Below are 27,209 nucleotides of genomic sequence, written 5' to 3' on the forward strand. Positions count from 1 at the left end.
GATTTAAATCGATAACTTTGTTTTGGACGATGCCCTTCGCAATATTTTATTTTAGTAAAATATTTTATCGTAGAAAAGAGAATATTTTACATATTAGAACCAATGTGAGTGTAATAGTTAAAGAAAGATAAGAAGAGATCGATGACAGAGAGAAAAGCCATTAGCTGATGTTATGATTTACTATGCATGCACAAGTAAGCTCAACTAATCGTTCGCAGCACATTCAAGTACTCCACTCGCTTACCTTTGAACAAAAAATTGATTTCATTGCGGGAAATGACCGAGATCAATACTGCTTAGTGTTTCATATTCAGAACATCGAGGAATGAAGTTGAATTTTCAGTTGCAGTTAATCGGTGCACCAAATAATATCAGTTTCAATAAATGATTGTATTGTATCGCAGGTAGAGCAACTCCGTCACCTACTAATAGTTAATAAAAGCCAGAGAACAAGTAACAGACTGTAATTAGTAGCGATAGCTGCAGCAGACCTACGCATATGCTGAAAGTGGCAAAAATAGAGTGTAATTCATTTATCGATCCATCCTGTGAAGAACCTTTTTCTACTTAGAGATCACAATTCGTATTCCTGAGATTACTATTATTAATTGAGTAATGTATGTAAAGTACACAGCATGGTTCGAATTTTCAATGTGAGAAGAGACGGCAAAAGACACAGTTCCAAAATGCTGAAGAAATGATTTAGCAGTATGCTCCGCCACCAGCTTAAAGAATCGATATAGCAGGATCTGTACTATTATGTATGCACAAAATTCGATATGACGCAACTATCAAATACCAGGGTGTTGGTATTGGAACGATAGAATAAAGCAACTCGAAATGAACTTGCAGCAACGCGTTGTTTCGTACGACTGTAATTTTTCGTAAGATACAGGTATTTAACAGAGTGGCATAAATAATTATGAACAACATAATTAATACACGATGCACCATCTAGTTCTAGCATTTTCTCTGAATAGTCTGAAAAATATTTTGCAACCCTTTACACTCGATAATCATAAACATGTAAAATCAAAAGATAACAAATGTGAATTATTGGCACATAATGTGATAGAACAAAAAATATGCGGAATATGGTTTGATTGTGCACCAAAGTTTATGGTGTGTAATCATTCTTGTAATACTGTTAACAACGGATAAAAATGATTGTGTTTCGTAAAAACAATTTGAAAAGAAAACACCTGTAAGCACATTAAGGGCAAGATTTATATCGTCAGGACACTCACCTTCCTTGGGCTTGTCTTGAGGCAGGGGCGTACGTGTAGAAGCCTTGCGGTGTGCCACTGTGGTTTGTGCATTCCGTGCCGCATTTTAGGGTGCATTTAGAAGGGATTCGAAAAACGGATTGCAATCGGGACGGATATAATTTCGAAAACAGGGTCGGGAACAGAGAGGCAAAAATAAACGTGCTGTTAGCAATTTCATGCTTATCCAAACAAACCAGTTTGTAAAACCAGTCGCCTAAGAGTTAAGTGTACAAGATACGTGGAAAGCAAAAACGTACGATACACATTGTATTAGTAATACAACAAAAAAAAAGTAAAAAAAAGAAAATATATATAGAATAATAATCAGAATGATAATATAAAAAAATTTACTCTGCATAGAAATTCGCAATCTGATTATTATTCGCAACTTGACAGAGACGAGATTTTATTTAAACAAGATAGTGACTAAGAATAATATGAAACGGTTTTGCATATGAGTTTCATAATTCCAAACTCATTGTTTCATATGCAGAAAAAAATTTTGCCCACCTCTGCCGGAAAAATTAAAATTACCAACAAGATCCTATCCTTTTGGAAACATCACCGTTTTTGAATAAAGTATTATTACTCGAACCCAATGCATTCTGATAAGTAGGAAACTCTTATCAAACTGCTTTCCAATATGTCGCACAATAAACAGAGTTGTCTTACCATGCGATTCGTCCTCACCAACTGTACGTTCTCCACTGGTTACACCTTCTGCTTCGGCTCTATAGAAAAACATCAAATTAATTTTTGTTTCCATATAAACAATAAATCAAAGTAATTCCAAGTACTATTTCTGACTGTCCACTGCACCATAATTCTATTATGTTCTAGGCAGACTTCTACTTTATGCTTCTATATGAAATCAATAGTTACAATTGTGTTTTAGAAATTAATATGCTATACAAAATAAACCTCATAAACCAATAATGTTGTTTTTATAATAATACTGTTCAATAGATTCTAATTTCTTTTCGTATAAGTTATCTATCGATTATCACAACAAAAACTATGTGTCAGATGATGATATTTATTGTTTATGACCATCCTGTAGACAGAAATTCGGAAATAAGAAATACCTTTCACTGGGCGGTTCATCTGGACTAGTAACTGGGGTTGCTTTAGCTAACCGAGCTGCTTCAGCTGCCGCAGCTTCCTCCTTCTTGCGTCTCTCTTCCTCTTCTCGTTCTTGCTCCCTCCTCTTCAATTCTTTCAACTCAAACTATATAATACATGATGAAATTTCGATATAAATCAATTCTATAATTATCAACTTAAAATGTTATTCCAGAACCTTTGCGACCAGTACGCAAAGTTTATGTAGTTACTAACCGTAGTAAGTCGATGCAAGGCACTAAACCTTTCTTCCTGTGCAGCTGCCGATTTTTCGAAGGCCTCGTGTTTCTTAATCAAATTCTCAACCTCGTCGATGGTATGCTGTAACAATTTACAATCAAATGTAAATAATTGTAAGATAAATACACTTCTCAAGTCTCTCTTGTTATTACTGTTCATTAAAGTAATTGATATTTCTTTTTTTATCATGAATCTTGATTGCGAAGTTTTTAAATGTTGCAGTATTGAGAGTAATTTTGTCGACAAGATATAGTGACTTTAATCGGTTAAATTATAAATAGCATAAATTAGACGAATTTCGTCAAACACTTACTCCAAGTTCCTGGCTCATCAGATACGGTTCCTGGGCGATCAACCATGCCTCTGCAACCGCTGCATCTCTAGCAAATTGATAGACTTCCAAAACTAAAATTTACGAAGTATTCGAATTATTTGTAAGAAGCTTAATAATTCTACGATAAGCAGTATTCTATTGCTTCTGATAGAATATATTCGATCAAAATATTTTCCACAGGCGAAACTAAAACTATACACTACTTCGGGAATTAGACATTGTCTTTAATATGAATGAAAATAGCTCCCATATTGAATATACAAGAAGTTATGATGATAGAAACTTTGGTTGTGTATTTTATCGAATACTTTCTGCCAGCAATAGTATCGTGTTCAACACATACTGAGTTGCAAGTTCTCCCAACGTTCCTCCCATCTATGCAATAATGCATTCCTATGATCAGTGAGGGCAGCCAACTTGTCTTTAATCTGAGTACTAGCATAATGGTTCCTAGCTAACAAATCCTTTCCAAGATTAATACACGCCAGCAAATTGTCTTCTCTAGCATCGATTTCAGCCTTCAGACTCTGATGATTGTTCATTAGTAACTCGACTCCGGCAACATCTCGAGGCTTTTCAGAGGTGTTCATCTGACGTACAACGTCATCCATCCATATCATCAGAGTTCTGACCATGTTAAAGAAGCGGAAGAGATCGCCGGTGTCTTCTAATTTTGCTCTTCTTTCCTCGCACAAAGACTGTAGGTTATTCCAAGAGGCTACTACCTCTCCTTCGCGATTCGTTATCTCTCTAGCTTTGTCGCCAGCATAGCTTGCTTGTAGCTTGGCGGATTCTTCTTGGATTTGAGACACTTGGCTCTGTAGAGTGGACAAATCTTGCATGAAATTTGCGTGTTTTCGTTGGAGAGCGGACACAGAACCAGCGTCGCGACCAAGTTCGTCGGACATCGCGTTTTGTTTCTCTAGGATCCTTCCAAGGACATCCTTGCAATCATGGAAGAACTTGTGCAGCTCTCTACTAGCTTGCAACATCTGCGTACGTGTCTCGATCAACTCCAGCAAGTCTTGCCAGACTTCGTTCAAGCCATCCTTCCATTCGGCGATAGTGGCTGCATCGGAGTGTCCAGCGGCGATCAACGAATCGGCAATTCCATTCACTGCTACCACGCGGTCGGATCCTGTCGCTTCGGTGTCTCTAGCGAATTCCTTGAATCGTTCCCAAAGAAGGGTCACATGATCGTAATCCTGGCCCAATTCGTGACTTCCCGCAACCAATTCTCTCTCCGCGATCCACTGCTCCAGATCATCTACTTCTCTGTTCAACATAAACAGCTGAAGTGCTTCATCCAGCTTGGCTCGTCGTTCGCCGGCTAGATCCTTCAGTCCGGCGTATAGTTTGTCGACCTATTACAAAACATGTGCTTGTAACATGATTTTATAATTAACAAAGTAATCATAGTTAGAATGTAGATGTTTGTACACAGATATATGTTAGACATGGAAAATGTAAAAGAGAAATAATATTTAATTTTTCATTTGCCCTTCGAACAAAACTTTCTCTGAGCATCTACCGTATATACTACACATAGTTACCTGTGATTGTTTCACTGCGATCTGATCAGCCAGTGGATGTTGATCGTTGATCAGCTGCCTGGCGGTCTCTCCAAGCTGGCGAATAGTATCTGCATAATCTTCAACAGCATGCTCCAAGGACTCGTGCTTCTTCATCAAATTCTGGGCAGAAATCTCATCCTTGCCCCGATCATCGACCATCATGTATAATTCTTGCTCGCTCATCCAGGACTCGGCCTCGGTCGCGTCGAAGAAGTACTGCTGAGCCTTTTCGTTTTGAAGTAAATGTTTGTTTCTATCTTCCACAGCGTCCTTCAGCTCCTTCCATTTCTCAGTCAATTCAGGTATCAGTTTTTGGAACTCAGGACTGTCTTCATGTCCTTCGTCAATCAGTTTTTGTCCGTTATTGCAGACTAAGTTGATCCTGGGCTCGTGGTTGTCGATTTCAGTACGTAGCGATTGGTTCTTCTTCTTCAACATGTGTACATTGAACAAGGAGTTTCCATACTCACTGCTGGTAGCCTGCGGCATCTTCTCAGCGATCCAGAGTTTCTCATCTTCCACGTCACGTCTGAACTGGAACGCCTCCTTCTTCTTCTCTAATTGACGCTGACGATCTATCAGAGGCGCCTTCAGCTGAGCGAATCTCTGGGCTACCTTCTCCTTCTTGCACTTGATCTCCTCCATCTTATCGTCTGGAACAGTGCGCTGCAAGTGTTCAGCCTGTTTATCCAGTTCGGTGACCTGTTTGGCCTTTACAGCCATCTGCGTCTCGATCATCTGTTGCTTCTGCATGAGAATGTTCACCGACGCAAGGTCCGATCCTGTGTCAGTGCTCTCGATCTGTTTCTCCAGTTCGTTCATCCAGGAATCGATATCGTCGCAAGTCTGATGTATAAGGACTTCTCTGTTAGCATCGAACAGGCGTTCGCCTTTGTCATGAGTGGTCGTTTCAAGTTCTTCGAACTGATCAGCTAATTCGGCCACTTTAGGTTTGATGATCTCGGCAAGATCAGGCTTCTGTTGAATCAATTCTTCGGCAGCTTGCTGTAGTTGCTGCAGGCGGTCTTTGTTGCTAGCTATCTCCGCTTCGAAGGCCTGATGCCTAGTCCACTTGCTGTGTACCGTCTTAGCGCTCCTATAGGTCTCGTCTTGTGCAGTGATATGCTTCTCCTGCACCCATTCGCCAAGCTCCTCGCAATCCTGCAGGAACATCTGCAACTGCAACTGATCCTTCAGCTTCTCCATATATTGGTTCGCCTTCTCGCGATTGATCTGTCTGCGCTCATTGATGTTCTCCGCCTTCTTCTTCACCTTGTCTGCAGCGAAATGGCCCTGATTGACCAATCTGGCCGCGAACTGCACCACCGAGTTGACCTTCTCGTCATTCGCATCCATCGTGGTCATAAACGCCTCGTGCCGTTTAATCATCTGTTCGGCCTGCTCGAAGTTCACCGGAGTCTCATCCTTCGCAAGAATGTGCTCCTGCTGGGATAGCAACACCTCCGCTTGGCGGGCGTCGCGATCGAATACCTGCAAGTTCAGCGAGTTCGATAACAAGATCTGTCTGTTCACCCACATCTGGTGCAGCTCTTCCCAGCCCATCTTCAACGCATTCAGACGTTCTCTGAGGAACATGTACTGAGTGTCGCCGTCGCCAGCCTCGGTGGTCAATCTCTCTCCGTACTCCATCATCTTCTGATAATCGCCCGTGTAATTGTCAATCTCTTCCTTGATGTTTTGATGCTGAGTTAGGAGCTTCTCGGCGTCGGCCAAAGTAGTTGGAGTGTCCTCGCTGGCTACGTCTGTCTGGGTCTTGGTTAACCAGGCCTGGAAGTGATCAAGATCTCTCAAGAATCTATGCAGATCACCGGCTTCTTCCAGTTTCGCGTCGCGTTCCTTCAGCATGTGCGTCAGCTGTTCCCAGATGGTGTGTATCTGGGCGATTCTGTCGCGAATGACCTCCGGATCTTCCAGATTCTGCTGTTGAATATTTTGGGCTTCTAATTCTAAGGCATCCAACTTAGCCTGAATAGCTGCCAAATCGCGTTCCATGCCGCTCAGACGACGTTGAAGCGTCATGACACCGGTCAGATCCATCTCAAGACTATCTGTCTGTTGGAGAATTCGTTTCTTATCTTCTATCCAGGATACTGTCTCCCTACACTCGATATGGAAGGTTTGCACACCGTGAGCAGAGTTCAACTCGTCCCGTTTGTGATCCGCTTTCTCTCTCAATTCGGCCCACTTCTGGTTCAGCTCGTTCTGTCTAGCGACTATTTGCTCGGAGTTCGGATGCTCCACGTGCAACAGCTGTCTGGCTAATTGATTTACTACGGCGACCCGGGACGCGTTAGCATACATCTCCTTCTCGAAGCCATTGTACCTGTGCTTCATGATTTCGACGTCTTCGATGTCCTTGGCTGGCACCATGGTTTCCAACATCCTGTTCTTCTCGCCTATCCACTGCTCAACTCCGTCGGACTCGCTGAATAACTTGTACAAAGACAAAGCGTCCAGTAGTCTCTGTTTGCGTAGCTTGGCCAGTTCCATCAGCTCCTTGTACCTGGAATCGATGGAAGCCAGTCTCTCCAATACTTCCGGCGACTTGGCATCTTGCTCTCCGAGACCAGAGGCTTGCTGGTGAAGCTGGTCGATCGTGGTGGCATAATTCTTCAGCTCGTCGGTAACATCCTTGTGTTTCTTCAACAGCGATTGAACGTTGGCCTCGTCTCTGCCAACATCCTCCGACGACACCAGTCTCAGAGTATCCAACATCCAAATATCTATGTCGTCGGCATCGGCGAACAGCTGGTGATAGTCAACAGCCTCTTCCAAACGCTTCCTTCTGAAGGCAGCCAGGTCGAGAAGATGATTCCACATTCCCAAAATCTCCTGCAGTCTTTCCGTGATACGATCGGAACCGAAATGTTGTTGACGGACCAGTTCGTCGCCGACCGCTGCTACAGACATTAGCTGAGGTTCGTGGGATTGAATTTCGTTCTCTAGAGCTTTATGTTTCGACAGCAGTAAGTTGATAGTGGTCAAATCGTGACCGATGTCCCCGGTCGACACTATCTGCTCCTTCTCCTTGATCCAGTTCTCCTCGTCTGCCATATCCCAATAGAACTGCCAGAGTTTGCGAGATTCCTCGAGCCTGGCTCTACGTTCCACCGCCAGTCGAACCAATTCGGCATAAGCATCCTCGAGCTGCTGCACGCGTTCGACGATGATGGTAGGATCGCAGGGTCTGTAGCCCTCTCCGTGTTCCAGGAATCTCTGGCTCTGTTGGACGACAGCCTTCACTCTTTCTCCCAAAACATTGATATCGGCCTCGACCAAAGAATGCTTCTGCAAAAGATCCTCCACGCCCATCAAGTGCTTCCCGTAGTCGTCGGTTAAGAGACGCATCTTGATCTCCTCCATGCTGTCCAAGATGTACAACATCTCCTGGAAGTTCTGCTGCAGTTGCAGAGACAGCTCCAGCCTCATTCTTCTGGCGCGCAACAATTCCAGGAGATAAGTCCATAGTCTGAGGACATTGTCTTTGCGAGCGTTGATTCGCTCGATGTCGTGGTAGTTTTCAGCCTCCAATTCTTGGGACACCGCCATTACCGCCTGGACTCTTTCCTCATAGGCGAATATGTCTGTTTCAATGGCCTCGTGTTTCTTGGCCGCGGCTTCCACCGCGGCTAAATCGAAACCGAAATTATCCTGGGAGACCAAACGCTGGTTCTCGGACAACCAGGTTTCTCTCATGCTGGCCTTGCGATTGAACCTCGCCGCCAGCTGTTCCAACTTCTCCTGACGGATTAGTTCCTCGCGCAGAGCCAATTCCCTTTCGTGCTCGGCTTTCTCCAATCTTTCCCAAGCCTTGTTGATGTCCGATATCATCTTTCCCTCTCTAGGTGTGTACGGCTTTTGATTATTGGCCCTCATTTTGGACTGCAACGTGAACAGAAGCACTTCCAAGTTACCCTTCTCCACAAACTTAGGCGGTTTTTCTACGGTCCGATAGTTGGAAAACTGGGAAAGCTGGGACTGAACGCCCACTAACGAGTTGGCGAATCTACGGTCGCCGAGGGCCTCTATGGTGCCCTCTATCCAACGCAGCAAATCGCTCGTCAGGCTTTCGTATTCGTGTATCATGCGATCGTTCTCCATAGCAATGCCGACGACCTTGCCTATCCTCTTGCCCTGGACAGTTTCTTGCTTCATCTTAGAGAAATAGTGATAGTAAGTGACCACGTAGGTGATGATGGACTTCTCGTCCGGATGATCGACGAATATGTCCTCGGCGTCGAGGAGTTTAGTCAGCCCCAATTTGTCTTCGGCAACGTTGAACGCGTTGTTAAGGTTGTAGATAGCATTCGCCTTGGAAAGCTTGTCGAACTGGATCAGATCCGGTCTGTGCTTGTGGATGATGGCGTTGAAAGCCAGGCCGTCGCGCCAGGAAGTGCTGAAATTTCTCACGTTCACGTTATGATAGCCAGCGGTCTTCATCTGACACCAGAGCAACAACGCGTCCTTGGCTGACTTTGTCTCTTGATTGTCGGTCTCTTCGATGGTGATGTCCTGGATTTGGAAGCGAAGAATGATGGTCCAGATCAGACCCAAGCTCAATCGTGGATTCCCGTCGACTATGTCGTGGGAACCCATGTTCTCCAGGTGCACCCTCTGCTCCCGTAGGAACTGCAACGCTTTGTCGACGTTCTCCAAACAATGGATTCGCATTTTTCCTTTCGTTGGTCGTGGTAAACGTTCTCCGGATAGGATTTCCAGCAGTTTGATCAGCATCTTTCCATCACGGAGGTCGACGTACAGATCTCCAATTCGGCATGAGCATCGAACCAAATGTGAGTTCACCCATTTTTGGAAGGTCTTCTTTTGTACTAGTTCACGTTCACCTGAATTGGAGCAAATCGTTAGTAACGTTGTTCCGTTTAAATATTGTAATACTTTAGATTTGTAACAAACATACAAACGAAGAATTTTCTATTTGCGCGATCAAGGATTAATAATACCTAAATTTTGCGCTGCGTTTACCTTTCAAATTAAGGAAAATCTTATCATAATCGGCGCTAGATTCGTTACAAATTATCAGACTCTTTCTATCAGCCATATCTCAATGAATTTTTAGTTCTAATGTCACAATGTACACAAGTACAGCACTGCTTTCCACGCGACAACTACCAAGAACTCTCACAAAAAACAGACTTAAAAGTGTCAAGTTATCGTAGCGATATCTGTATCGAAAGGATGTGGTAATAGTTGATGTATACTATAATGTCCAGAGCAGCTAATGGGATACTATTGCACACAGTCTTTTCCTTCCTGGTATTAAAGGAAAGACCATATCATTCTACAAACATACAATGCTTAAAACACAAATATACTTTTGAGATATATATGAATGAATTTTTAGAAAGTCCACACAAGCTTCTAAATACACGAATACACTTCTATAATATAATAATATATATATATATATATATAATATAATAATAATACACATGAATATGCTTCTAAATACACTAAATATAAATGAGAAATTGTTTAATAATTTTTAACAAATAATTGGAAAACTTCAACAGTTTCATTGTACACTATTAGACACTCTGTTTTGAATATTTGAAATCCACATTTGTTTCGCTTGTTGGAGGTCAAAGAGTTATTCTACACAATCAGAAGTTGAAACAGTTTTATATTTCATCAGATCATATCATTGTGCTCATGAATATCAACGCATTATTTGTTGAAAGTTTATAAAATTTGAATGATCATATTAGAAAAGTAACAAGTATTATTTTAAAGAATAATTTCAAAAGAAATTACTAGCTTATGTTACTGTGAATAACTCCTTAGTACACAACTGAAATTATTATTGCCATTAGAAAATGTATGAAGCGGTCTTTCAAAATATAATAATTCAATTTGTATATTGAATATACGTTCTTATTGAACACGTAAATCAAAGTATACTTTGTCCTGTTTATCTATATCCCCAAATAAGTTACATCAATATACAATACATAATTAACAAGATACATTTGTGTGAAGTACATAACTGAATTTTAAATAACAAGAAACGTTCTGATGTTTTCTTGTCTGTAACAATGTAACTGTAATCCACTTGAATTAGAACGTGCCGCAGTCAGAAGAGTAAGGATTAAAAACTGAAGAGGCTGCTTCAATAAGAAAATAGCTCCGCTTCTGAGTATTTTCAACAAACCAGTAAAAAGCAAGAATTGTTTTAAACGTGCCTCAAATCTATAGTCAACTAACATTCCTGTTGACACATTTTTACACTGAATACGAAAACTGCATAAATACAAATTACAACAAACATAGCGTAATAATACCAATAACGACCGGTAACTAAACTTTGGATCTCTATGCATTCACGATATGAGCCGTTTATTTTGAAAGTGGCATAAGTCACTTTGTTTTTAAGTTGAGATATTTAAGGGTTTGCGTTTTAACACATTTAAAAATATGGATGCTAACTTTCGAGAAGATTTACTTGTATTTGTTATCTCAGGATGCTGATATTTTTCTCAGTATAAATAATTTCGTATAAACATTAAAAATATCATCACTTTTCATTACGGTAAAGTGACTTAAGCCACTTTCAAAATAAATAATTTAGAAAAATGACTGACATATTAATTTTGTCCGACGTATTTTACTGGAGTGATGTTTTGAAAGGACAGTGATTTACTAAAATTGTTGAATAAATTACGTATATAATAATAATTTATACCATGAACATATTTAATATAAAGGTTTGATTTAAGTATTTTTTATTTTAATATTCATAAAATACAAAAATAATTCGTACATTTTGAAATATAAGTATAAGTAATTTATATGAAAATACATCGGTTCAATTTAATTTTCGTCATCAATAGGAGTGATTAAATCCTCGGAAATCGTGTTTTCTTTCAAATTTTTTAAATAACTGTAGTATATTGGGGGGTATATAATTAAGCAAGTTCATCATGTCTTTGTATTTTGCTGAAGAAACAGGACGAGATCCAGCGTATAACGGATCCATTTCTATTTGTGAATAACGCCTTGGTGACAAATCCAAAGTTAGAAATTCATCTTTTCCATCTAAAGTTAATTTATAAAACATTTTATAGCCATCTGCTGGCGGGTCTGGAGGTAGCCGCCACATCACTATAATATAATTTACAAAACTGCACTATAAAAATAAGTCCAGTGATCACAACTTTTTTAAAAATACTGAAAATAATTCAAAACAATACTTTACGCACACTTATCATACGTTTCTATTTCTTTTACACTAAGCCCCGCAATTAATTTCCTGAGTGCAGCGACTTACGCCACTTTCAAAATAAACATGTTTGTTATACCGTTAATTAGCAAAACTTCTCTCGAACAAATCTCAATAGTTCTCAACTTATTGATTTCAAATTTAAAAAAAATGAAAAGATACCGTTCAATTGTAATTAGTGTTACCATTAACACTTTCAAAATAAACGGCTCATATATGCTAGTTTGCCAAATGCAAGAAAACGTGCATATTGAGAAAAGTTATCTGTATTATTATTTTGCGTTCATCTTTCCCTTCTTTAGATATTTTGGAAACGGTTAATGAAAATGAGAATTCGCATAAAGATCCGCAGTCTACGAACAACAAATTAGAATGCATACCAGCTAAAGCCTTGATTCGTGAACGTTCGAAGAGTCTCGAGCTCGAGTTTCCTCCGTCGTATTCGTACTCATCGACAATCTCTTGTTGTAGCGTGGGGTCCCAACCTCCGCGCACTACCGAGATGTCGGTCGTCATTTTGTCAATCGGACCAACAACTCACTTCTGTCTTACCCTTCGTAAGGGCGCTCCTGAAACAAAGCAGAATAAAATATTAATTCCAGAAATCAAGTAATCAAGAAGCGGTCTCCGCGAGCACAGCGAATAGAAAATATGGAAAATTCACGATTGCTTTCTCTTGTTTTTTTTTTTTTAAATCTCAGAGAATTATCACTTGTACATTCCGCAAAAATAAAAAAAATCGACCCCCAAACCAAATGTAGAAATTAAGCTACAGTATGCATACACTTATAAAAAACTTTTCAGCACAAAGTTACACTGTTCGCTGGGGCATATGTAATGATAAGACAGAAATTTGTTTTCAGAATCATTTTCTTAATTTGTTTACTAGGTCATCGATGTTTTACAAATGGGGAATACTATTCAAGAGTGGTACTATACAAGGTCATTCAAAGTCATCGAAGACTCTAAAATCACAGAAACACTTTATTATCGCTGGATTGATTTAATTAAATGCTACAATTCAGCGGAACACCCCTCCTTTAATTCCTATGCTGTTGTGTTTCAAAAACACAAACGGACTATCGGTTGTTAGTATCAGTTGATCTCTCTTTCAACCCTCTTAGCTCACCCAACTCTCCAAATTCACTCAACTCCCTCAACTCTTTCAACTCTCCCAACTCAACAATTTTCTAAACATATGTTGCCAGGCTAAGCAAGAATTCCTCCCCCCCCCCCCCTTATGTTCCAGGGTCCACAATCATCTACCTACTGAAATTGGAGTAATGGTGGCGATACGTAGCAGCACTAGAGAGACCAAGATTCTCGGGTAGGAATGAGGGACGATGGTGGGCGTGCGACGTCCGGGGAGCCCCACGCGCCATCAATTCCCTGGCAACACTGTTCTCAACTCTCAACACTTCCAACTTTCTCAACTCTTCAACACTTTCATCTTCTTCAACTCCCTCATCCTCTTCAACTCTCTCAACTCAACCAATTCTACCAACTATCTCAACTCTCAACACTTCCAACTTTCTCAACTCTCTCAACTCTTCAACACTTTCATCTTCTTCAACTCCCTCATCTTCTTCAACTCTCTCAACTCGGCCAATTCTACCAACTATCTCAACTCGACCAATTCTACCAACTATCTCAACTCTCAACACTTCCAACTTTCTCAATTCTCTCAACTCTTCAACATTCTTATCTTCTTCAACACTCTCATCTTCTTCAACTCTCTCAACTCGACCAATTCTACCAACTATCTCAACTCATTCAACCCTCTTAACTCTACGAACTCTCTCAAGTCTCTCAACCCTCCAACTCTTTCAACTCTCTCAAGTCACCCAACTCTCTGAACTCATTCAACTCAAATCTTTATTAAATCTCATTAATAAAATGACCCTGGAAAAAGTTCTGTTTTATCATTAGATGTGACCCACAGAACAGTGTAACTTTGTCCTGAAAAGTTTTCTCCTAGGAGCACACGCAATGGAGATATTTAAGATGGACAAAGTTTCTTCCCCACCCCGCATAAACACGCGATAGAGTGTATAACAGTTAGAGATCACATATATAAGGAACATAATATTGCATATCAATCAATATTGGAATATTATTTTTTCATTTTTGTAATTTATAATATACTATATTTTATGTTAACACGTGTTAAGTGCTATAAAAAAAGACCTAAATTATTAACCGTGCATTAATCATGCAAGCGTAGAAAATACTAGGATCATTAAAGTGACTGCTTCTGCAATCGTTCTGTAACAAAGTTTGACTTACTTAACTTAATAGATCGTAATGAAAATTACAGTAGAGCCTCGATTATCCGAATCTCCGATATCCGAATTCTTTATTATGCATCACTATTCACTGTACACGTCGGTAAATCTTTGGTCTAGCATTGTAACCAAGGAATTGTTTCTACTATCCGAACACTCGTGTTTCCTTGATCAATTCGGATAATCGAGGCTTCACTGCGATTTTCGAAGTTTGATAAAAAAGAAAGAAAATTGTGTCGGTCACATACGGTCGACGTGGCTCCCAACGTATTAAAAGAAATTTTTCTCATCGAAACTATAATAAACTCAAGACTTTCGCGTAATAGCCGAGTCTTTCCGGAGTTAATATGAGCGGCCAATCTATTTGTTTGCAAATGAATTCGTGATTTAAAATTTTATACGATTATCAAGGCGTTCCAGAGGGAAACACTGTGTGAACATAAATAAGCTCGTCTATTCTGTTCACATAACAGTTATATTCATACCCTTCCCGCAGAATTGTATTAAAATTAAAACCGCATGCTGCTATGATTGGCTTGTGAATTTTCAGAATCAACATACGCATTGTGGAATAGCAATTGTGGATATGCAGTTTATGGAAACGTTACGGATTTCATATAATATCGGTTTTATAGAACTGAAACCGAGATCGACATAAATCAGAAACGGTTTTACTCGTAACTGTTTCGGTCAGAACTTTTTATATTTATAACCGTTAAGAACACTTTCCCCAGGAAACATTTCAATATCTAATATCACAATATAATAAATAACATAATAATATAATATAATAAATAATAATGTAATAATAATAATATAATAATAATAATATAATAAATAACACCAATGAGTGACCAATGAGAGATGGAGTGGGGCCCGCGCTCCGCCCTTGCGGACAACGCCGTGTCGCGCCGGCCATTTAGCGCAGCGACAGTGGTCGCGAGGGCGGGGCGTTAGCCGTACGCCTTCTCTCATTGGTCACTGTATTTTCGTTAATAACTCGTAAACGAAGCCGCGGATTGCATTTTCGCTAAGGAAAAAGTTACTTCAAATGACCTCAGGAACCCCTGATTTCCCGGAAGTAACATAATTTTGAAACTCCCTGTATATATATTTATATAAATATAGTATTATATTTAATAATATAATTATTAATTATATTATAATTATATTATATATATTATAATATTATTATAATAATATAATATTTAGTAATATATTTATATAATTATAGTATATATAAATACTAACCAGTATTTTTATACAAATATATTATATATATTTTGACAATTGGAGATTATAAAAATGTGCCGCGAATGGAGAGAATCTACTGTATATCCATTGCAATCCAATTGCCGAAAGAGGAGCGCCAGCTTTCTACCGTCATAAACGTAAAAACTGAGCTTTAGAAAACAGATGATATTTTCCAACAAGTCCAACAAATATAGACAGGCACGAGAACCGTCGATTCGATCCGACAACGCCTTATAAAGGGGGAACTCGGCGGCGCCGTACAAACGAGTGCATTTCACCGGCAGCGTGGAAACGCGCGATAGATATCTTCGTACCTAAAAGCGGAAACCCTGCGCTCGTTACGTTCGGTGAATCGGATTTTTTTTATTTGCAGCACAGTTCTAGTGACCGGTCGCTCAGCTCGAACAACCTTCGGCAAGATAAGAAGTGCACGGCAATCTTATCTGTGGTCTCCTTGTATGCTCTGTGTATCTTACGCCAAGTGATGAGATAACGGTAGCGATCGAGCCAGCGATTTCTTCTATTTCCAATTAAGCAGGATCGACGCTAAAACGAAAGTATACGTGGTAACGATTCCATAATACGGGCACACGAGCGCGTGACGAACACGGCGCGTGCTTTCGTAGTAATGATAATCGCGTGTCTAATTTGCGGAACAGCTAGCAACAATTTTCGTTTTCGTGCGGCTGGACCGTTTGCATTTTATTTCGCTGAACTACTAGGTCGTTGTATAATTTCGTTCTTTTTTGGATTGTTATTCTAACATTTTACGGTGGAGCTAAATTCGAAGAACAACTCTTATTGATCACTTCGTTTGTTACTTGATTAATGTGTTTTTATTAATTTATTTAATAATTAATATTATTTATTTAATAATTAATATTATTTATTTAATAATTAATAATTTATTTTTATTAATGTATTTTTCTACTCGGGACGTGACAGAAATTATACAACGACCTAATTATTCGCCGCGAGCGAAAAGGAAATTATGACGATCATGATGATTGAAATTATGATTTAGGATTCACAGTTGCTATATTTTTTTCTCTTCTCGGTAGCATGAAGCGCTTAGGCAATCTTTTCTACGAAGAAAAATTGATATTGAATGTCACCGAGTTCGTATGCTTTTTGCACACACTTTTAACGATCATTTTAACACGACAAAATACTTATTAACATATTTCAAGGCTCCCTTAGTTCAATGTGTTTTTTCAATTATTACGAAGAGAAGATACGTGGATGGACTTTACCGAAGGAAAATGATAAAACACACCGAAAATGATCGGATTCTCATGAAATAATGATTAAAATGCGATCGCTCCTTCAACTTTTTTCTGTAATTTTGGAATTAAACTTCGCGCGTTAGCGCAAAAATCAGTTTTTAAATCTGGGCAAATAGGTGATTCCGTCATCCGCATAAGAGCATGACGACAGTCGAAGTGTTAAATAGCATTGCACGCGAATTGGAGGTATTCAATGGGAACCATAAATTGAACAAATAGTACGACAAGGTATGAATTTTAGCAATGGTAATAAAAATATTCACTCCGACAAAATTATTCTTGAAACTATAGTGTCTCAGACAATAGTATATTTAAACAAAACCACTGGGAGTGTGTTTGATGCTAGTAATCCTTCTTTGCTTTGTACTAGTTCGTTCATTTGATAAAGCAGACTTTTACATTATTTTCTTCATTTCAGGTCCACACACGTCCAGGTAACTCGAGCCGAAATCACGGCAAAATATTGTCAGTCTCGAATATCGATTTCTTCAGGCTATCAATCTAAAATCGATATGTTGTCATTAGAAAAGATTTTGCAATAATCTCGTTGCCATGAAGTACGACATTATCTTTTGTTATTCTACTTACATAGCTTTCAATTTCTTTTCTAATACACTCGATGGAATCGATATTTTTCGTCGATGAACAAATCTCGTGCAACTGTTAACAACTTAACGTGCTTTCGATATTTTTTGGAGGCCATAGAAATAACTACCGAGTAAGTTAACTAACAAGCGAGTTATGCAAACTATTAATTAATTATTAATCAGAAAACAAAGGCGGAATAATATTTTTAAATCGTTTCAACCGAAATGTAAAAAGTCGTAGGATGCTTTTGATTACGTTCTATTTCATTCTCAGTTTCGGTAAACTAATAATAATAATAATAATAATAATAATAATAATAATAATAATAATAATAATAATAATAATAATAATAATAATAGTATTTCTCGGTCAAAACACATTATTAACATTGGCATCATAAAATCGAACATGTTTTCTACGACATAATACAGTAATTTCTGCCTAATTCGCGCACAGATTGCGCATAAAAATGGACAATTTCGCCTTGCGGCTCATTTTTACAGTTGCCAACACAGCTAAGCAATAAAAGGCTCCTCTTCCCAAATCATTCGCAAATTGAATTAGGAAGAAATTACTGTATTTTCACAGAAAAATCGCTCGCACAAGTAGAAATCGAGATCGGCTCGCGTGTCGGTCGAAAACGCGTTCCCACGCAAGTCCTCTGCCGAAAATGAAACTAATTTTATCAGCAAATTGATCTCTCTCTCTCTAGAGCCAAGAAACCATCTCCGCTAACTCCGTCACGTAATTTCGATGCCTAGCGTGCTATAAAAGTGTATTTATCCGATCGCGGCGATGATGTCACTAGCTACATCATGTTTTATTCATTTCTGAACCGGCGTTTTCTTCGCAGAAGGTCCAAGAGTACCGCAACCGTCTCCCGAGAATGTTACTTTTAGACTGAGATGACTATTTCGCCGCGTCTCGTTAATTACATTAGTCCCTACGTATCGATGATCCTTTAATTAACAGCTTGATTAAGGACCAACACACACCGACCACTCCCCGATCACATTTTGATCGATATTTGAGCTCGTTCTTCACACGGAGGCGTGAATTTACATTTAAACTAAATTTCTACATTTAAAATAAATTTCCTTAATTAGACAATTTATCGTTATATAAGTATATTAGACAATTCGTTATTATATATGATTATTATCATCAGGCTGCAAAGGTTTTTTATTTAGATTTCTTTTTATTTCATAAAAGTTAGGATTTGAAGAAAATTTCCCTCGACTAAAGATTCCTCGTAAAAATATAACAAAAATGCTATCAGTTCTTGTTAATCGAGGCGCCCTTTTCCGCTCGACAAATTATCACTCGCAGACTAATTATCGTACGCGTTGTTAAATCAACGTTTATTTCACTTTACATTGTAAAAGGAATTTTCGAAAGCGATCTACCTGAATTTTTGTTTCGTGAGCTCGCCGATTCGCCAAAGAAACAGTTAATTCGTGTCGCTCTCGTTGGTATATTAGACAATTCGTTATTATATATGATTATTATCATCAGACTGCAAAGGTTTTTTATTTAGATTTCTTTTTATTTCATAAAAGAGTTAGGATTTGAAGAAAATTTCCCTCGACTAAAGATTCCTCGTAAAAATATAACAAAAATGCTATCAGTTCTTGTTAATCGAGGCGCCCTTTTCCGCTCGACAAATTATCGTACGCGTTGTTAAATCAACGTTTATTTCACTTTACATTGTAAAAGGAATTTTCGAAAGCGATCTACCTGTCCTATCATTGTTCTCGAATTTTTGTTTTCGCCAAATGATTAGTTAATTCGTGTCGCTCTCGTTGTTTCCAAGTATCGGCGAATTCGCTTCGAGCGTTAGCGAAATCACGAATGCGGTGAAAATATTGATCTCCGCGGCACGAAAGCGGAGTTGAGAAGCGTGCGTTGGTTCTAGAAGATGTTTTGTTGGGTCGAAACCTATGATCGGGGAAAACACGATGCGAGGCTGCAGGTTTCGGGAATCGAATCGATGGACAACAATTAACCGAGGGACTTCTTCGGCAGCTCAATGACGAGCAGCAACGCGATCATGGCTCTATTGTCAAGTGCATGTACCGCTTATTTTCAGTAAGGTTGTAGCGTAGAGAGCCGCGTATCGTTACGTTCGCGAGGCGAGTGGGAGTTCCTCGACGCGCGATTACATCACGCGAATGATGTCACACGTGCGAAATATGCACCAATGGCGTGGCAACGGGGATCGAACGAACGTGGCACGCTTTTTCCCCCGACACCGGAATCGGCTGACTTCCTACGCTGCTGGTTGCCGTCGAGAAACTCGCATATGGGCGAGACTATGCGCACCGGGGGCGCAGCGTTCCGTTCAATGAAAAAATAATATGTCGGAAGATCAAATCTGTAAATTTGTGTCTACCTTAAAATGTGCACGATAAAACGTAAAACTGCCTTCGATTTTATAACTAAATAAATCAATTTGTGTTATTAAAATTCAGGCTGCAAATTTACTGTCGAACTGTCCGCGCATTTTTTTCAAACATACGCATGTCTCTGCTTCTTTTTTTTAATTTAATTTTAATAGGGTGTATTTATTATTACAAGATTATTGCGCAATATTTTTCGTAAAATAATCGCAATAATTTACTGTCGAACTGTCCGCGCATTTTTTTCAAACATGCGTATGTCTGCTTCTTTTTTTTTTAATTTAATTTTAACAGGGTGTATTTATTATTACAAGATTATTGCGCAATATTTTTCGTAAAATAATCGCAATTTGTCTCGATTTTGTACGCTCGACACTTTTATCAACTTCGAGTTTTATAAAAAAAAACTACCAAATATATTTTTGTATACAAATCGGTGGCATCTTAATCATAATTAATATATTAATATTAACATTATTAACATGTTAATTAATTATAATTATATCTGCTGAAAGTGGTGAAAATAAGACATCGGCATATTTAAATTGTTCACAACTTTCTGCTATTTCAAATTGCGACCGCCCAATTTGTTCATAAATTTGGAGGTGAAGTCAAAATTAAAGTTAATTGGGCACACCATTAGAAGTAATCAGATGACCCGGTCGAGTGAGTTCATCACTTATTAATGTCCCTTGCTGTTTCGACGGTTCCAAAGCGACCTGTGCGAGCGAAATCTACTCTGTGCAAATGGTAGCCATTAACTGCAAGCAATCGTTCAAGACATTTGCGAATAATTTTGTTATATATACATAATAAATATATATATATATATAATAAATATATATATATATATTATTATTATATTATTATATTATATTATTAATATTATATTATTATTATATTATATTATTATTATATTATATAAATATTATTATTATTATTATTATTATATATATAATAATATAATAAATATATCTGTACAGTGAATTCATTTCTACCTAACGTAAATCAAAGATAGCGGATCTTGCTATCGTAGGTTTCTAGGTAATGTTACCGATAGGCTATTCTGGACTTGAAGAGGGGTGCAGGAATCTTTTCTTCCCATTTCGATGGACAAAGAACTTCTTATTTCGCATTTAGCTGCTCCCATCGATTGTTTACCACGGTGCGACTCGAATCAGCGGTATTTTGTCTTATTCGCCGCCATCGAGCATTGTAGTTTCGAAATGTTATCGTATCGGAACAATTTTGAATTTGAATGCTCTCTCAATTCTTTAACACGTTGATCGCCCAATCAGATGCCACAGAACTCGTTGAAATGAAAGCAATTTATTTAACAAGACAAATCCTGAGAAGTTAAGATTAATGATATTAATTATCTTCCAAAATTATCCATTTTTGTGCTCAATATGAACGCGAATTAAGGAGAAATTACTGTACACGCCGATTCATGTTTAAAGCTAGAAATTAAGTGTTCATTAATACTGAATCATCCTGCATTTGTTTAAAACACTTTCGAATGATCCTGATTCATCCGGTTTACTAGTATATTGGGTTCACGATGAATCGCCAGCTTCCTTGAGCGACAAAAATACAGAATGATTCATTCCCAATAGTTTAAGGGGGCGAATAAAGAGAGACGTATAAAAATATGTTTCCGATTTTGTTTTCGGAGATAATTCACTGAATGAGAAATGCTTATTTCCTCGAGGTGCAAAAGCATAACTTGCAGCTTGATGTTCCAGTATTTTTCCAAACGAAATACATACTGCAGAATGACGAAATTATTCTGAAAAATTCATATCACTGAAAATATAATATATAATAAAATAATAATATAATATGATATCATATAATATAATATGATATAATATAATATAATATAATATAATATAATATAATATAATGTAATATAATATAAATATATTATATTAACAATATTTGTTGGTTGATATTTAATATCAACCGGAAAATATTCCGGTTGATGTACCAACAAAGATGTATCGTCTTAAATGTAGCGTGCAAATTCCCGAAACTTTTATTTTTATAGAATTGACAGCAGCTTCGGGAAGGTGAAACTCGAAAATTTGCCAGAAATGCAAATCTGGAGAATGTATTTACCGTTATAATAAATAAGTTAAAATAAGTTATAATAAATTTCATTGGATTGCTAATAAGAAAAAAAAGATTCAATTACAATTAATGAATATATTAAATTACTTATTGATAACGATATAAATAACGATTAACATTATTACGTGATTCTTGAGAGATGTCGTATTTTAAATTGTGAGCCTGATCCATCACAATGATTTCATAACACTAGAATTTCATAACGCCAGAGATAACACTTTGGAACTACCGAAATAATCAAAATGATTGATTTCTGATATGTTCTTTTAGAATCCTTGATATCGTAAAAATGTTTTTATCAGAAATTTTTATACGAACTTTTTTATTCCAGCATATATTACAATAAAAATCGTGCTAAGTTCAAATAAATCCAATCTTGTCGTTGTTATATTGGGTTGGCAACTAAGTAATTGCCGATTTCAGTTATAGATGTCTCTCACTCCCATTTTTATGATATCCGTAAATGTGATATCATAAAATTATTATTATTATTATTATTGTTATTTTTTATTATCCGTGAATATTAGCAACTGGACAAATTGAATGCAGCGGTCAAGGAAAAGCGACCAGAATTGGTCAATCGTAAAGGTGTCATTTTCCAGCAGGACAATGCTAGGCCGCACACGTCTTTGTCCACTCGGCAAAAATTCATGGATATTGGTTGGGAATTGATGTTACACCCGCCATATAGCCCTGATCTCGCGCCATCGGATTACCACTTATTTCGATCCCTGGACAACTCCCTTCGTGGTAAAACTTTTAATGAAGATGGCGCTGTAAAATCTCACTTGACTCAGTTTTTGGCCGAAAAGGATCAGACTTTCTACGAGCGTGAAATTTTCAAGTTGTCAGAGAGATGGCAAAAGGTCATCGAACAAAATGGAAAATACATTACAGATTAAACTTCGTTCCAAGAAAAAAGAAATTTTTTATTTCATTGAACAAATCGGCAATTACTTAGTTGCCAACCCAATAGAACAATATAAATTAGTCGCGTTAACGACAACGTTAATAAAAGTTTAATTTGAAACAAGCCTAACAAGCCCTCTTTTTCTTTTCCAAGCAACTGAATTACGAAGTTCCCCAATGTACCAGAGTTCGATGCCGAATCTCTCCGTCGTTTCCAGGTCGGTCCCCGCACAATCTCGGACGGAGTTCGAACGGAACTTTCTGGTTGATTCAAGTTCAACGGAAAGCACGCCGAGTCCAGTCAACGTTCCCCGATTATCGTGTCGTTCACTTCGTGATTCACTTCACTCCGCCCACACGGTGCAAAGGCACTAATCTTCCTACTCCCTCGGTTCCCTTTCTCTCTCTCTCTCTCTCTCTCGCTCCTCGGCAATTCTCATTAAGTATGTCGCTGGTTGCGTGTAATTGCTCCTAATTCACCGTAAGTGTCTGCCAGACACTTAAGAAGTGCTCCTTCCTTTATTCCTGGTTTTACATTCTTCTCTGTTCTACCGGCGGGCACCTTCGATCCCTCGAGGACTCCAACGAGAAAATCAGGTCGGAAAGAAAACGCGGCGTATCTCGCGCATCTTGATCTCGTTTCTTCTCAGCGTTCGTTTCTTCGGAGCTAATTGCAAAAACGACACGCAGCAAAACAGGACGAAAGGTCGTGTTGCTTATCCTAGAATGCTGACGTACGGTGAAAATCGCTGGATGCAGAGTATAACTAACACGGACAGCTTATAAAATGCGCAATAACTTTCTTGAAAGTCAAACCAAAAGTCCGGAATTTTTAATTTTCCTTTTTTTGTTTGAGATGTTTGACTATGAATGAAATTTGTATCAGTATATGTATCAGTATATATCAGTATATATTGTATATTTAGAATATATGCAATACGCGTTCCGTAAATCTTCTAAATTATAATCAAATCTATATATATATATATATAATAATAATATAATAATATATAGATTGATTATAATTTAGAAGATTTACGGAACACGTTGTTTAAATGTTCGCTGTAAGATCGGATGAAAAAGTCGAAAGAACAATATTTATTTATTTTCTTTCCATTATTCCAACCGATTGCTATTTTTCAATCATTTTTATACTCATTGTTCGATAAAGTAGCCGATAATATGATCTTGGAAAAAAAGAAGAAATTCAAGTCGTTTTGGGCAATTTAAAGAAGTTGCAACTATAACGCCATATAAAATAAAAGAGAATGATTTACTGAATTCGAATTGCTGATCTTACAATTATCGTTGAACAAATAAGATTACGTGCGCGAAAAATTATTCAGTAGGTAAGAATCGAGGCTAGTCGACTAATTCCTTTTGCAACGTTGAAACATGAATGACTGGCTCGCCATTTAGTGTGTCACCGTGGATAGAAACTCGTACATTACGTCCGTGAGTATGACAAATTCAAAGACATTGATGATAGACAACTATTTTGCCTTTGGCTATCTCCAGATCTTTGTCCGCTAACGATTGCTTCGTGAAATCTGTGCCAATACAATTTCGTGCAAAATATTCTACGAAAACAGAGTAATTATTAGGTCTACCGGAAAGTTCTGTCCGTTTTTTAATCGAAATATAACACAATTTTCATACGTTTAATAATATTTATTGTAGAATATACTTTCCATCGTTACTTATGACTTCTTGCCGGCGTGATGGCAACTTGTAAATGCCATTTTTTAAAAATGATTTATTTTTAGAGGCGAAGAACTCAACCAGTGCTTGGTTGACATTAGCTTCAGTTTTGAATTTTTTTTCCTGTAAAAGGTTTTGCAAAGAGAGAAACAAGTGATAATCGGAGGGTGCTAGGTCTGGGGAGTATGGTGGATGCGACAGAATTTGCCAGCCTAGCTCTGCGATTTTCTGACGAGTCGCCAAAGCAGCATGTGGACTGGCATTATCATCGGTAGCCATGTTTTCACGATCGCGTCTCGCTTAATAATGACACGAGACATCTTTGTTTCAGTTTATTTAGGAGAGTACATGTGTGTAAATGCAATGATAAAGAGAGATAGTCGTACATGTCTCAAATCAACATGTGCATATGAATTGAAACTTGAAGTGACACTATCGGACAGAACTCTTTCCGGTAGACCTAATATTTTCAACATTAGATTATACTTTATATTTTGTTCAAACCTTTGCGGTTCAATCTCGAGGCAAGCTCGACGTTAACTTTTGCGCTTTCGTATACTTGTGTACTCGAACTGCCACTTACTTTGCCGATCTACAATACGCTCATGAATAACGTGGCAATTATACGGTAGCTAAGAATAACTTTAGCATTTCTAAACTGTTCTAAATAGGTCGTGAAGTCGCATATGGGACGGTGATAGAATTACAGTGAGAAGCAGAAGTGTATACACACGCCACATGCTTCGTGAAAATAAAGATCGCGCTGTCAGTTTCTTAACTAATCGATTGGGATTTGGGCGATTGTAATTACAAGGTGAACGTAATTAACATTGCGTAACGGTTCATTTTCATTTATGTTGACATTATTGTCAAAGAATAGTCGCAAATTAATATTTCGTCCACTTTCACTTACCCTTTATAATGCTTCTAGTTTGCACGGCATACAGACAATCAATTTTTATATTATTCGTACACAGGGTGTCCCAAAATTATTGTACAAGCGAGAAATGGGGGATTCTTGAGGTCATTTGAAGTAACTTTTTCCTTAGCGAAAATGCAATACGTGGCTTCGTTTACGAGTTATTAACGAAAAACATGGACCAAAGAGCAAGTGCGGCCGATGCTCCGCCCTTGCGGACAATGCCGCGTCGCGTTGGCCGTCTAACGCAGCGACAAGGGCGGGGCGTCAGCCGTACGCAATCTCACATTGGTCTATGTATTTCCTTAATAACTCGCAAACGAAGCCGCGGATTGGATTTTCGCTAAGGAAAAAGTTACTTCAAATGACCTCAGGAACCCCTCATTTCTCGCTTGCACAATAATTTTGAGTGTATATTGCGTTTCTTATCTTCGCTAAACAGTGTCACGTTATTGCTCGGCTAAACCAGCTAATAAACGGAGAAATAATTGTACAATTATATCCCATGGTAGTTCCTATTTTCGAAGGACACTCCGTATATTGTAAACATATGTAAAAATGAACTACTGCATATCTTTAATTAGTAGACTGCGGTTTTTGTGCATTTACGTCAAAAATGAATATATAAAATTCATAGCAGGAAAAACATTTAAGGAATTAAATAATGTTGTTGCATTGCTTTAAACTCGCTCAAATTATTAAGAATACAAATCAATATGCACGTTGCTTCCGTATCATGCAACCAACGGAAACATTTCTTATTTTCCATACAAATCCGGAGTCTATTAATAACATTCGCCTTGCGATTACAATCACCTAAATTCATTTTTCATTTTCACGAGACCATACGGTGTATGTGTTTATAAATTTTGCTTGTCACTGTGTAATTATAATATTATAGCGAATTCTGAAGTAAAAATGCGGAAACACTTTGAACGGCGAACGATTAAAGAGCATGACTTACACTATTTCGCGAGTAAGTACGTGCAGAGGATGAACAAATTGACACGTTCGTCAATTTAAATACTACGATCAGGTTCATTCACTTCGACGGCTGGGTAGTACAAACCGTTAATCGGATGCGTTCGGGAGGATCACGCTCAGATTGGAATAACTCTGAGGGGACGCGCGCAAAATTCGAAAGTAGCCGACACATCGGGTAGTATCCGTGACCTTGTTGGAGTCCCACTCCCCGAACAAAGGTTAAATAACGTGTTCGAGAGGGACACACGGCCGGCCGGTCTATTTTTCATCGTCGGCCGGAGACGCGGGCTGTCGTCTACGACCGATTTTTAGCAGCCGAGAGGTATCAGTGTCGCCCTACGGCGCACCCCGCGCTCCAGCATCTTTTTCTCGTCGTCGTCTTCAACCGAGGCGGCAGTGAAATTGTCACCCGTCAAGGAACGACACCCGTATCCGCTTACTGTGGTTTTCCTTGGATTTTTGCTAGGCTGCCCGCGCGAATACGTCATGGACGTGCCGAGTTACAACCCGGCGCACAGCGTCCGATCCGCAGGGCAAAAGTCAAAAATTCGCTATATGAAATCGTAAAAGGTCTTGCATCGCGAAATATTAACCCTTTGCGCTCGAATGATGACTTTGAGGCACCACTAAAATTGTTACATCACGTTCCACGATAATATTGGATTGGCAACTAAGTAATTGCCGATTTCAGTTATAGATGTCTCTCACTCCCATTTTTATGATATCCGTAAATGTTATATTATAAAATTACTATTATTATTATTATGTTATTTTTTATTATCCGTGAATGTTAGCAACTGGACAAATTGAATGCAGCGGTCAAGGAAAAGCGACCAGAATTGGTCGATCGTAAAGGTGTGATTTTCCAGCAGGACAATGCTAGGCCGCACACGTATTTGTCCACTTGGCAAAAATTGATGGATATTGGTTGGGAATTGATGTTACACCCGCCATA

At 38.4% G+C, this 27,209-nt stretch overlaps 1 protein-coding gene across 8 annotated transcripts in view; it reads right to left on the reverse strand.

Annotated features, from left to right (window-relative positions):
- beta-Spec (spectrin beta chain) overlaps nt 1-27,209 on the reverse strand; it is a 68,705-nt gene that overhangs the window by 14,039 nt on the left and 27,457 nt on the right. For 4 of the 8 annotated variants that reach the window (XM_033477892.2, XM_033477888.2, XM_033477889.2 and 1 more), the window contains exons 2-9: nt 12,177-12,365; nt 4,518-9,403; nt 3,308-4,328; nt 2,944-3,035; nt 2,607-2,711; nt 2,354-2,496; nt 1,941-1,999; nt 1,248-1,304 (exon numbers count right to left, since the gene is read on the reverse strand). In XM_033477892.2, the coding sequence (XP_033333783.1) occupies nt 1,248-1,304; nt 1,941-1,999; nt 2,354-2,496; nt 2,607-2,711; nt 2,944-3,035; nt 3,308-4,328; nt 4,518-9,403; nt 12,177-12,312 (6,499 nt within the window). In that variant the 5' untranslated portion in view covers nt 12,313-12,365. The remainder of the gene's footprint in view (nt 1-1,247; nt 1,305-1,940; nt 2,000-2,353; nt 2,497-2,606; nt 2,712-2,943; nt 3,036-3,307; nt 4,329-4,517; nt 9,404-12,176; nt 12,366-27,209) is intronic. The other 4 variants (XM_033477893.2, XM_033477890.2, XM_076527408.1 and 1 more) reach the window with 1 other exon arrangement.

This window comes from Megalopta genalis, unplaced genomic scaffold (genome assembly GCF_051020955.1).
Source record: "Megalopta genalis isolate 19385.01 unplaced genomic scaffold, iyMegGena1_principal scaffold0020, whole genome shotgun sequence".
Taxonomy (NCBI): domain Eukaryota; kingdom Metazoa; phylum Arthropoda; class Insecta; order Hymenoptera; family Halictidae; genus Megalopta; species Megalopta genalis.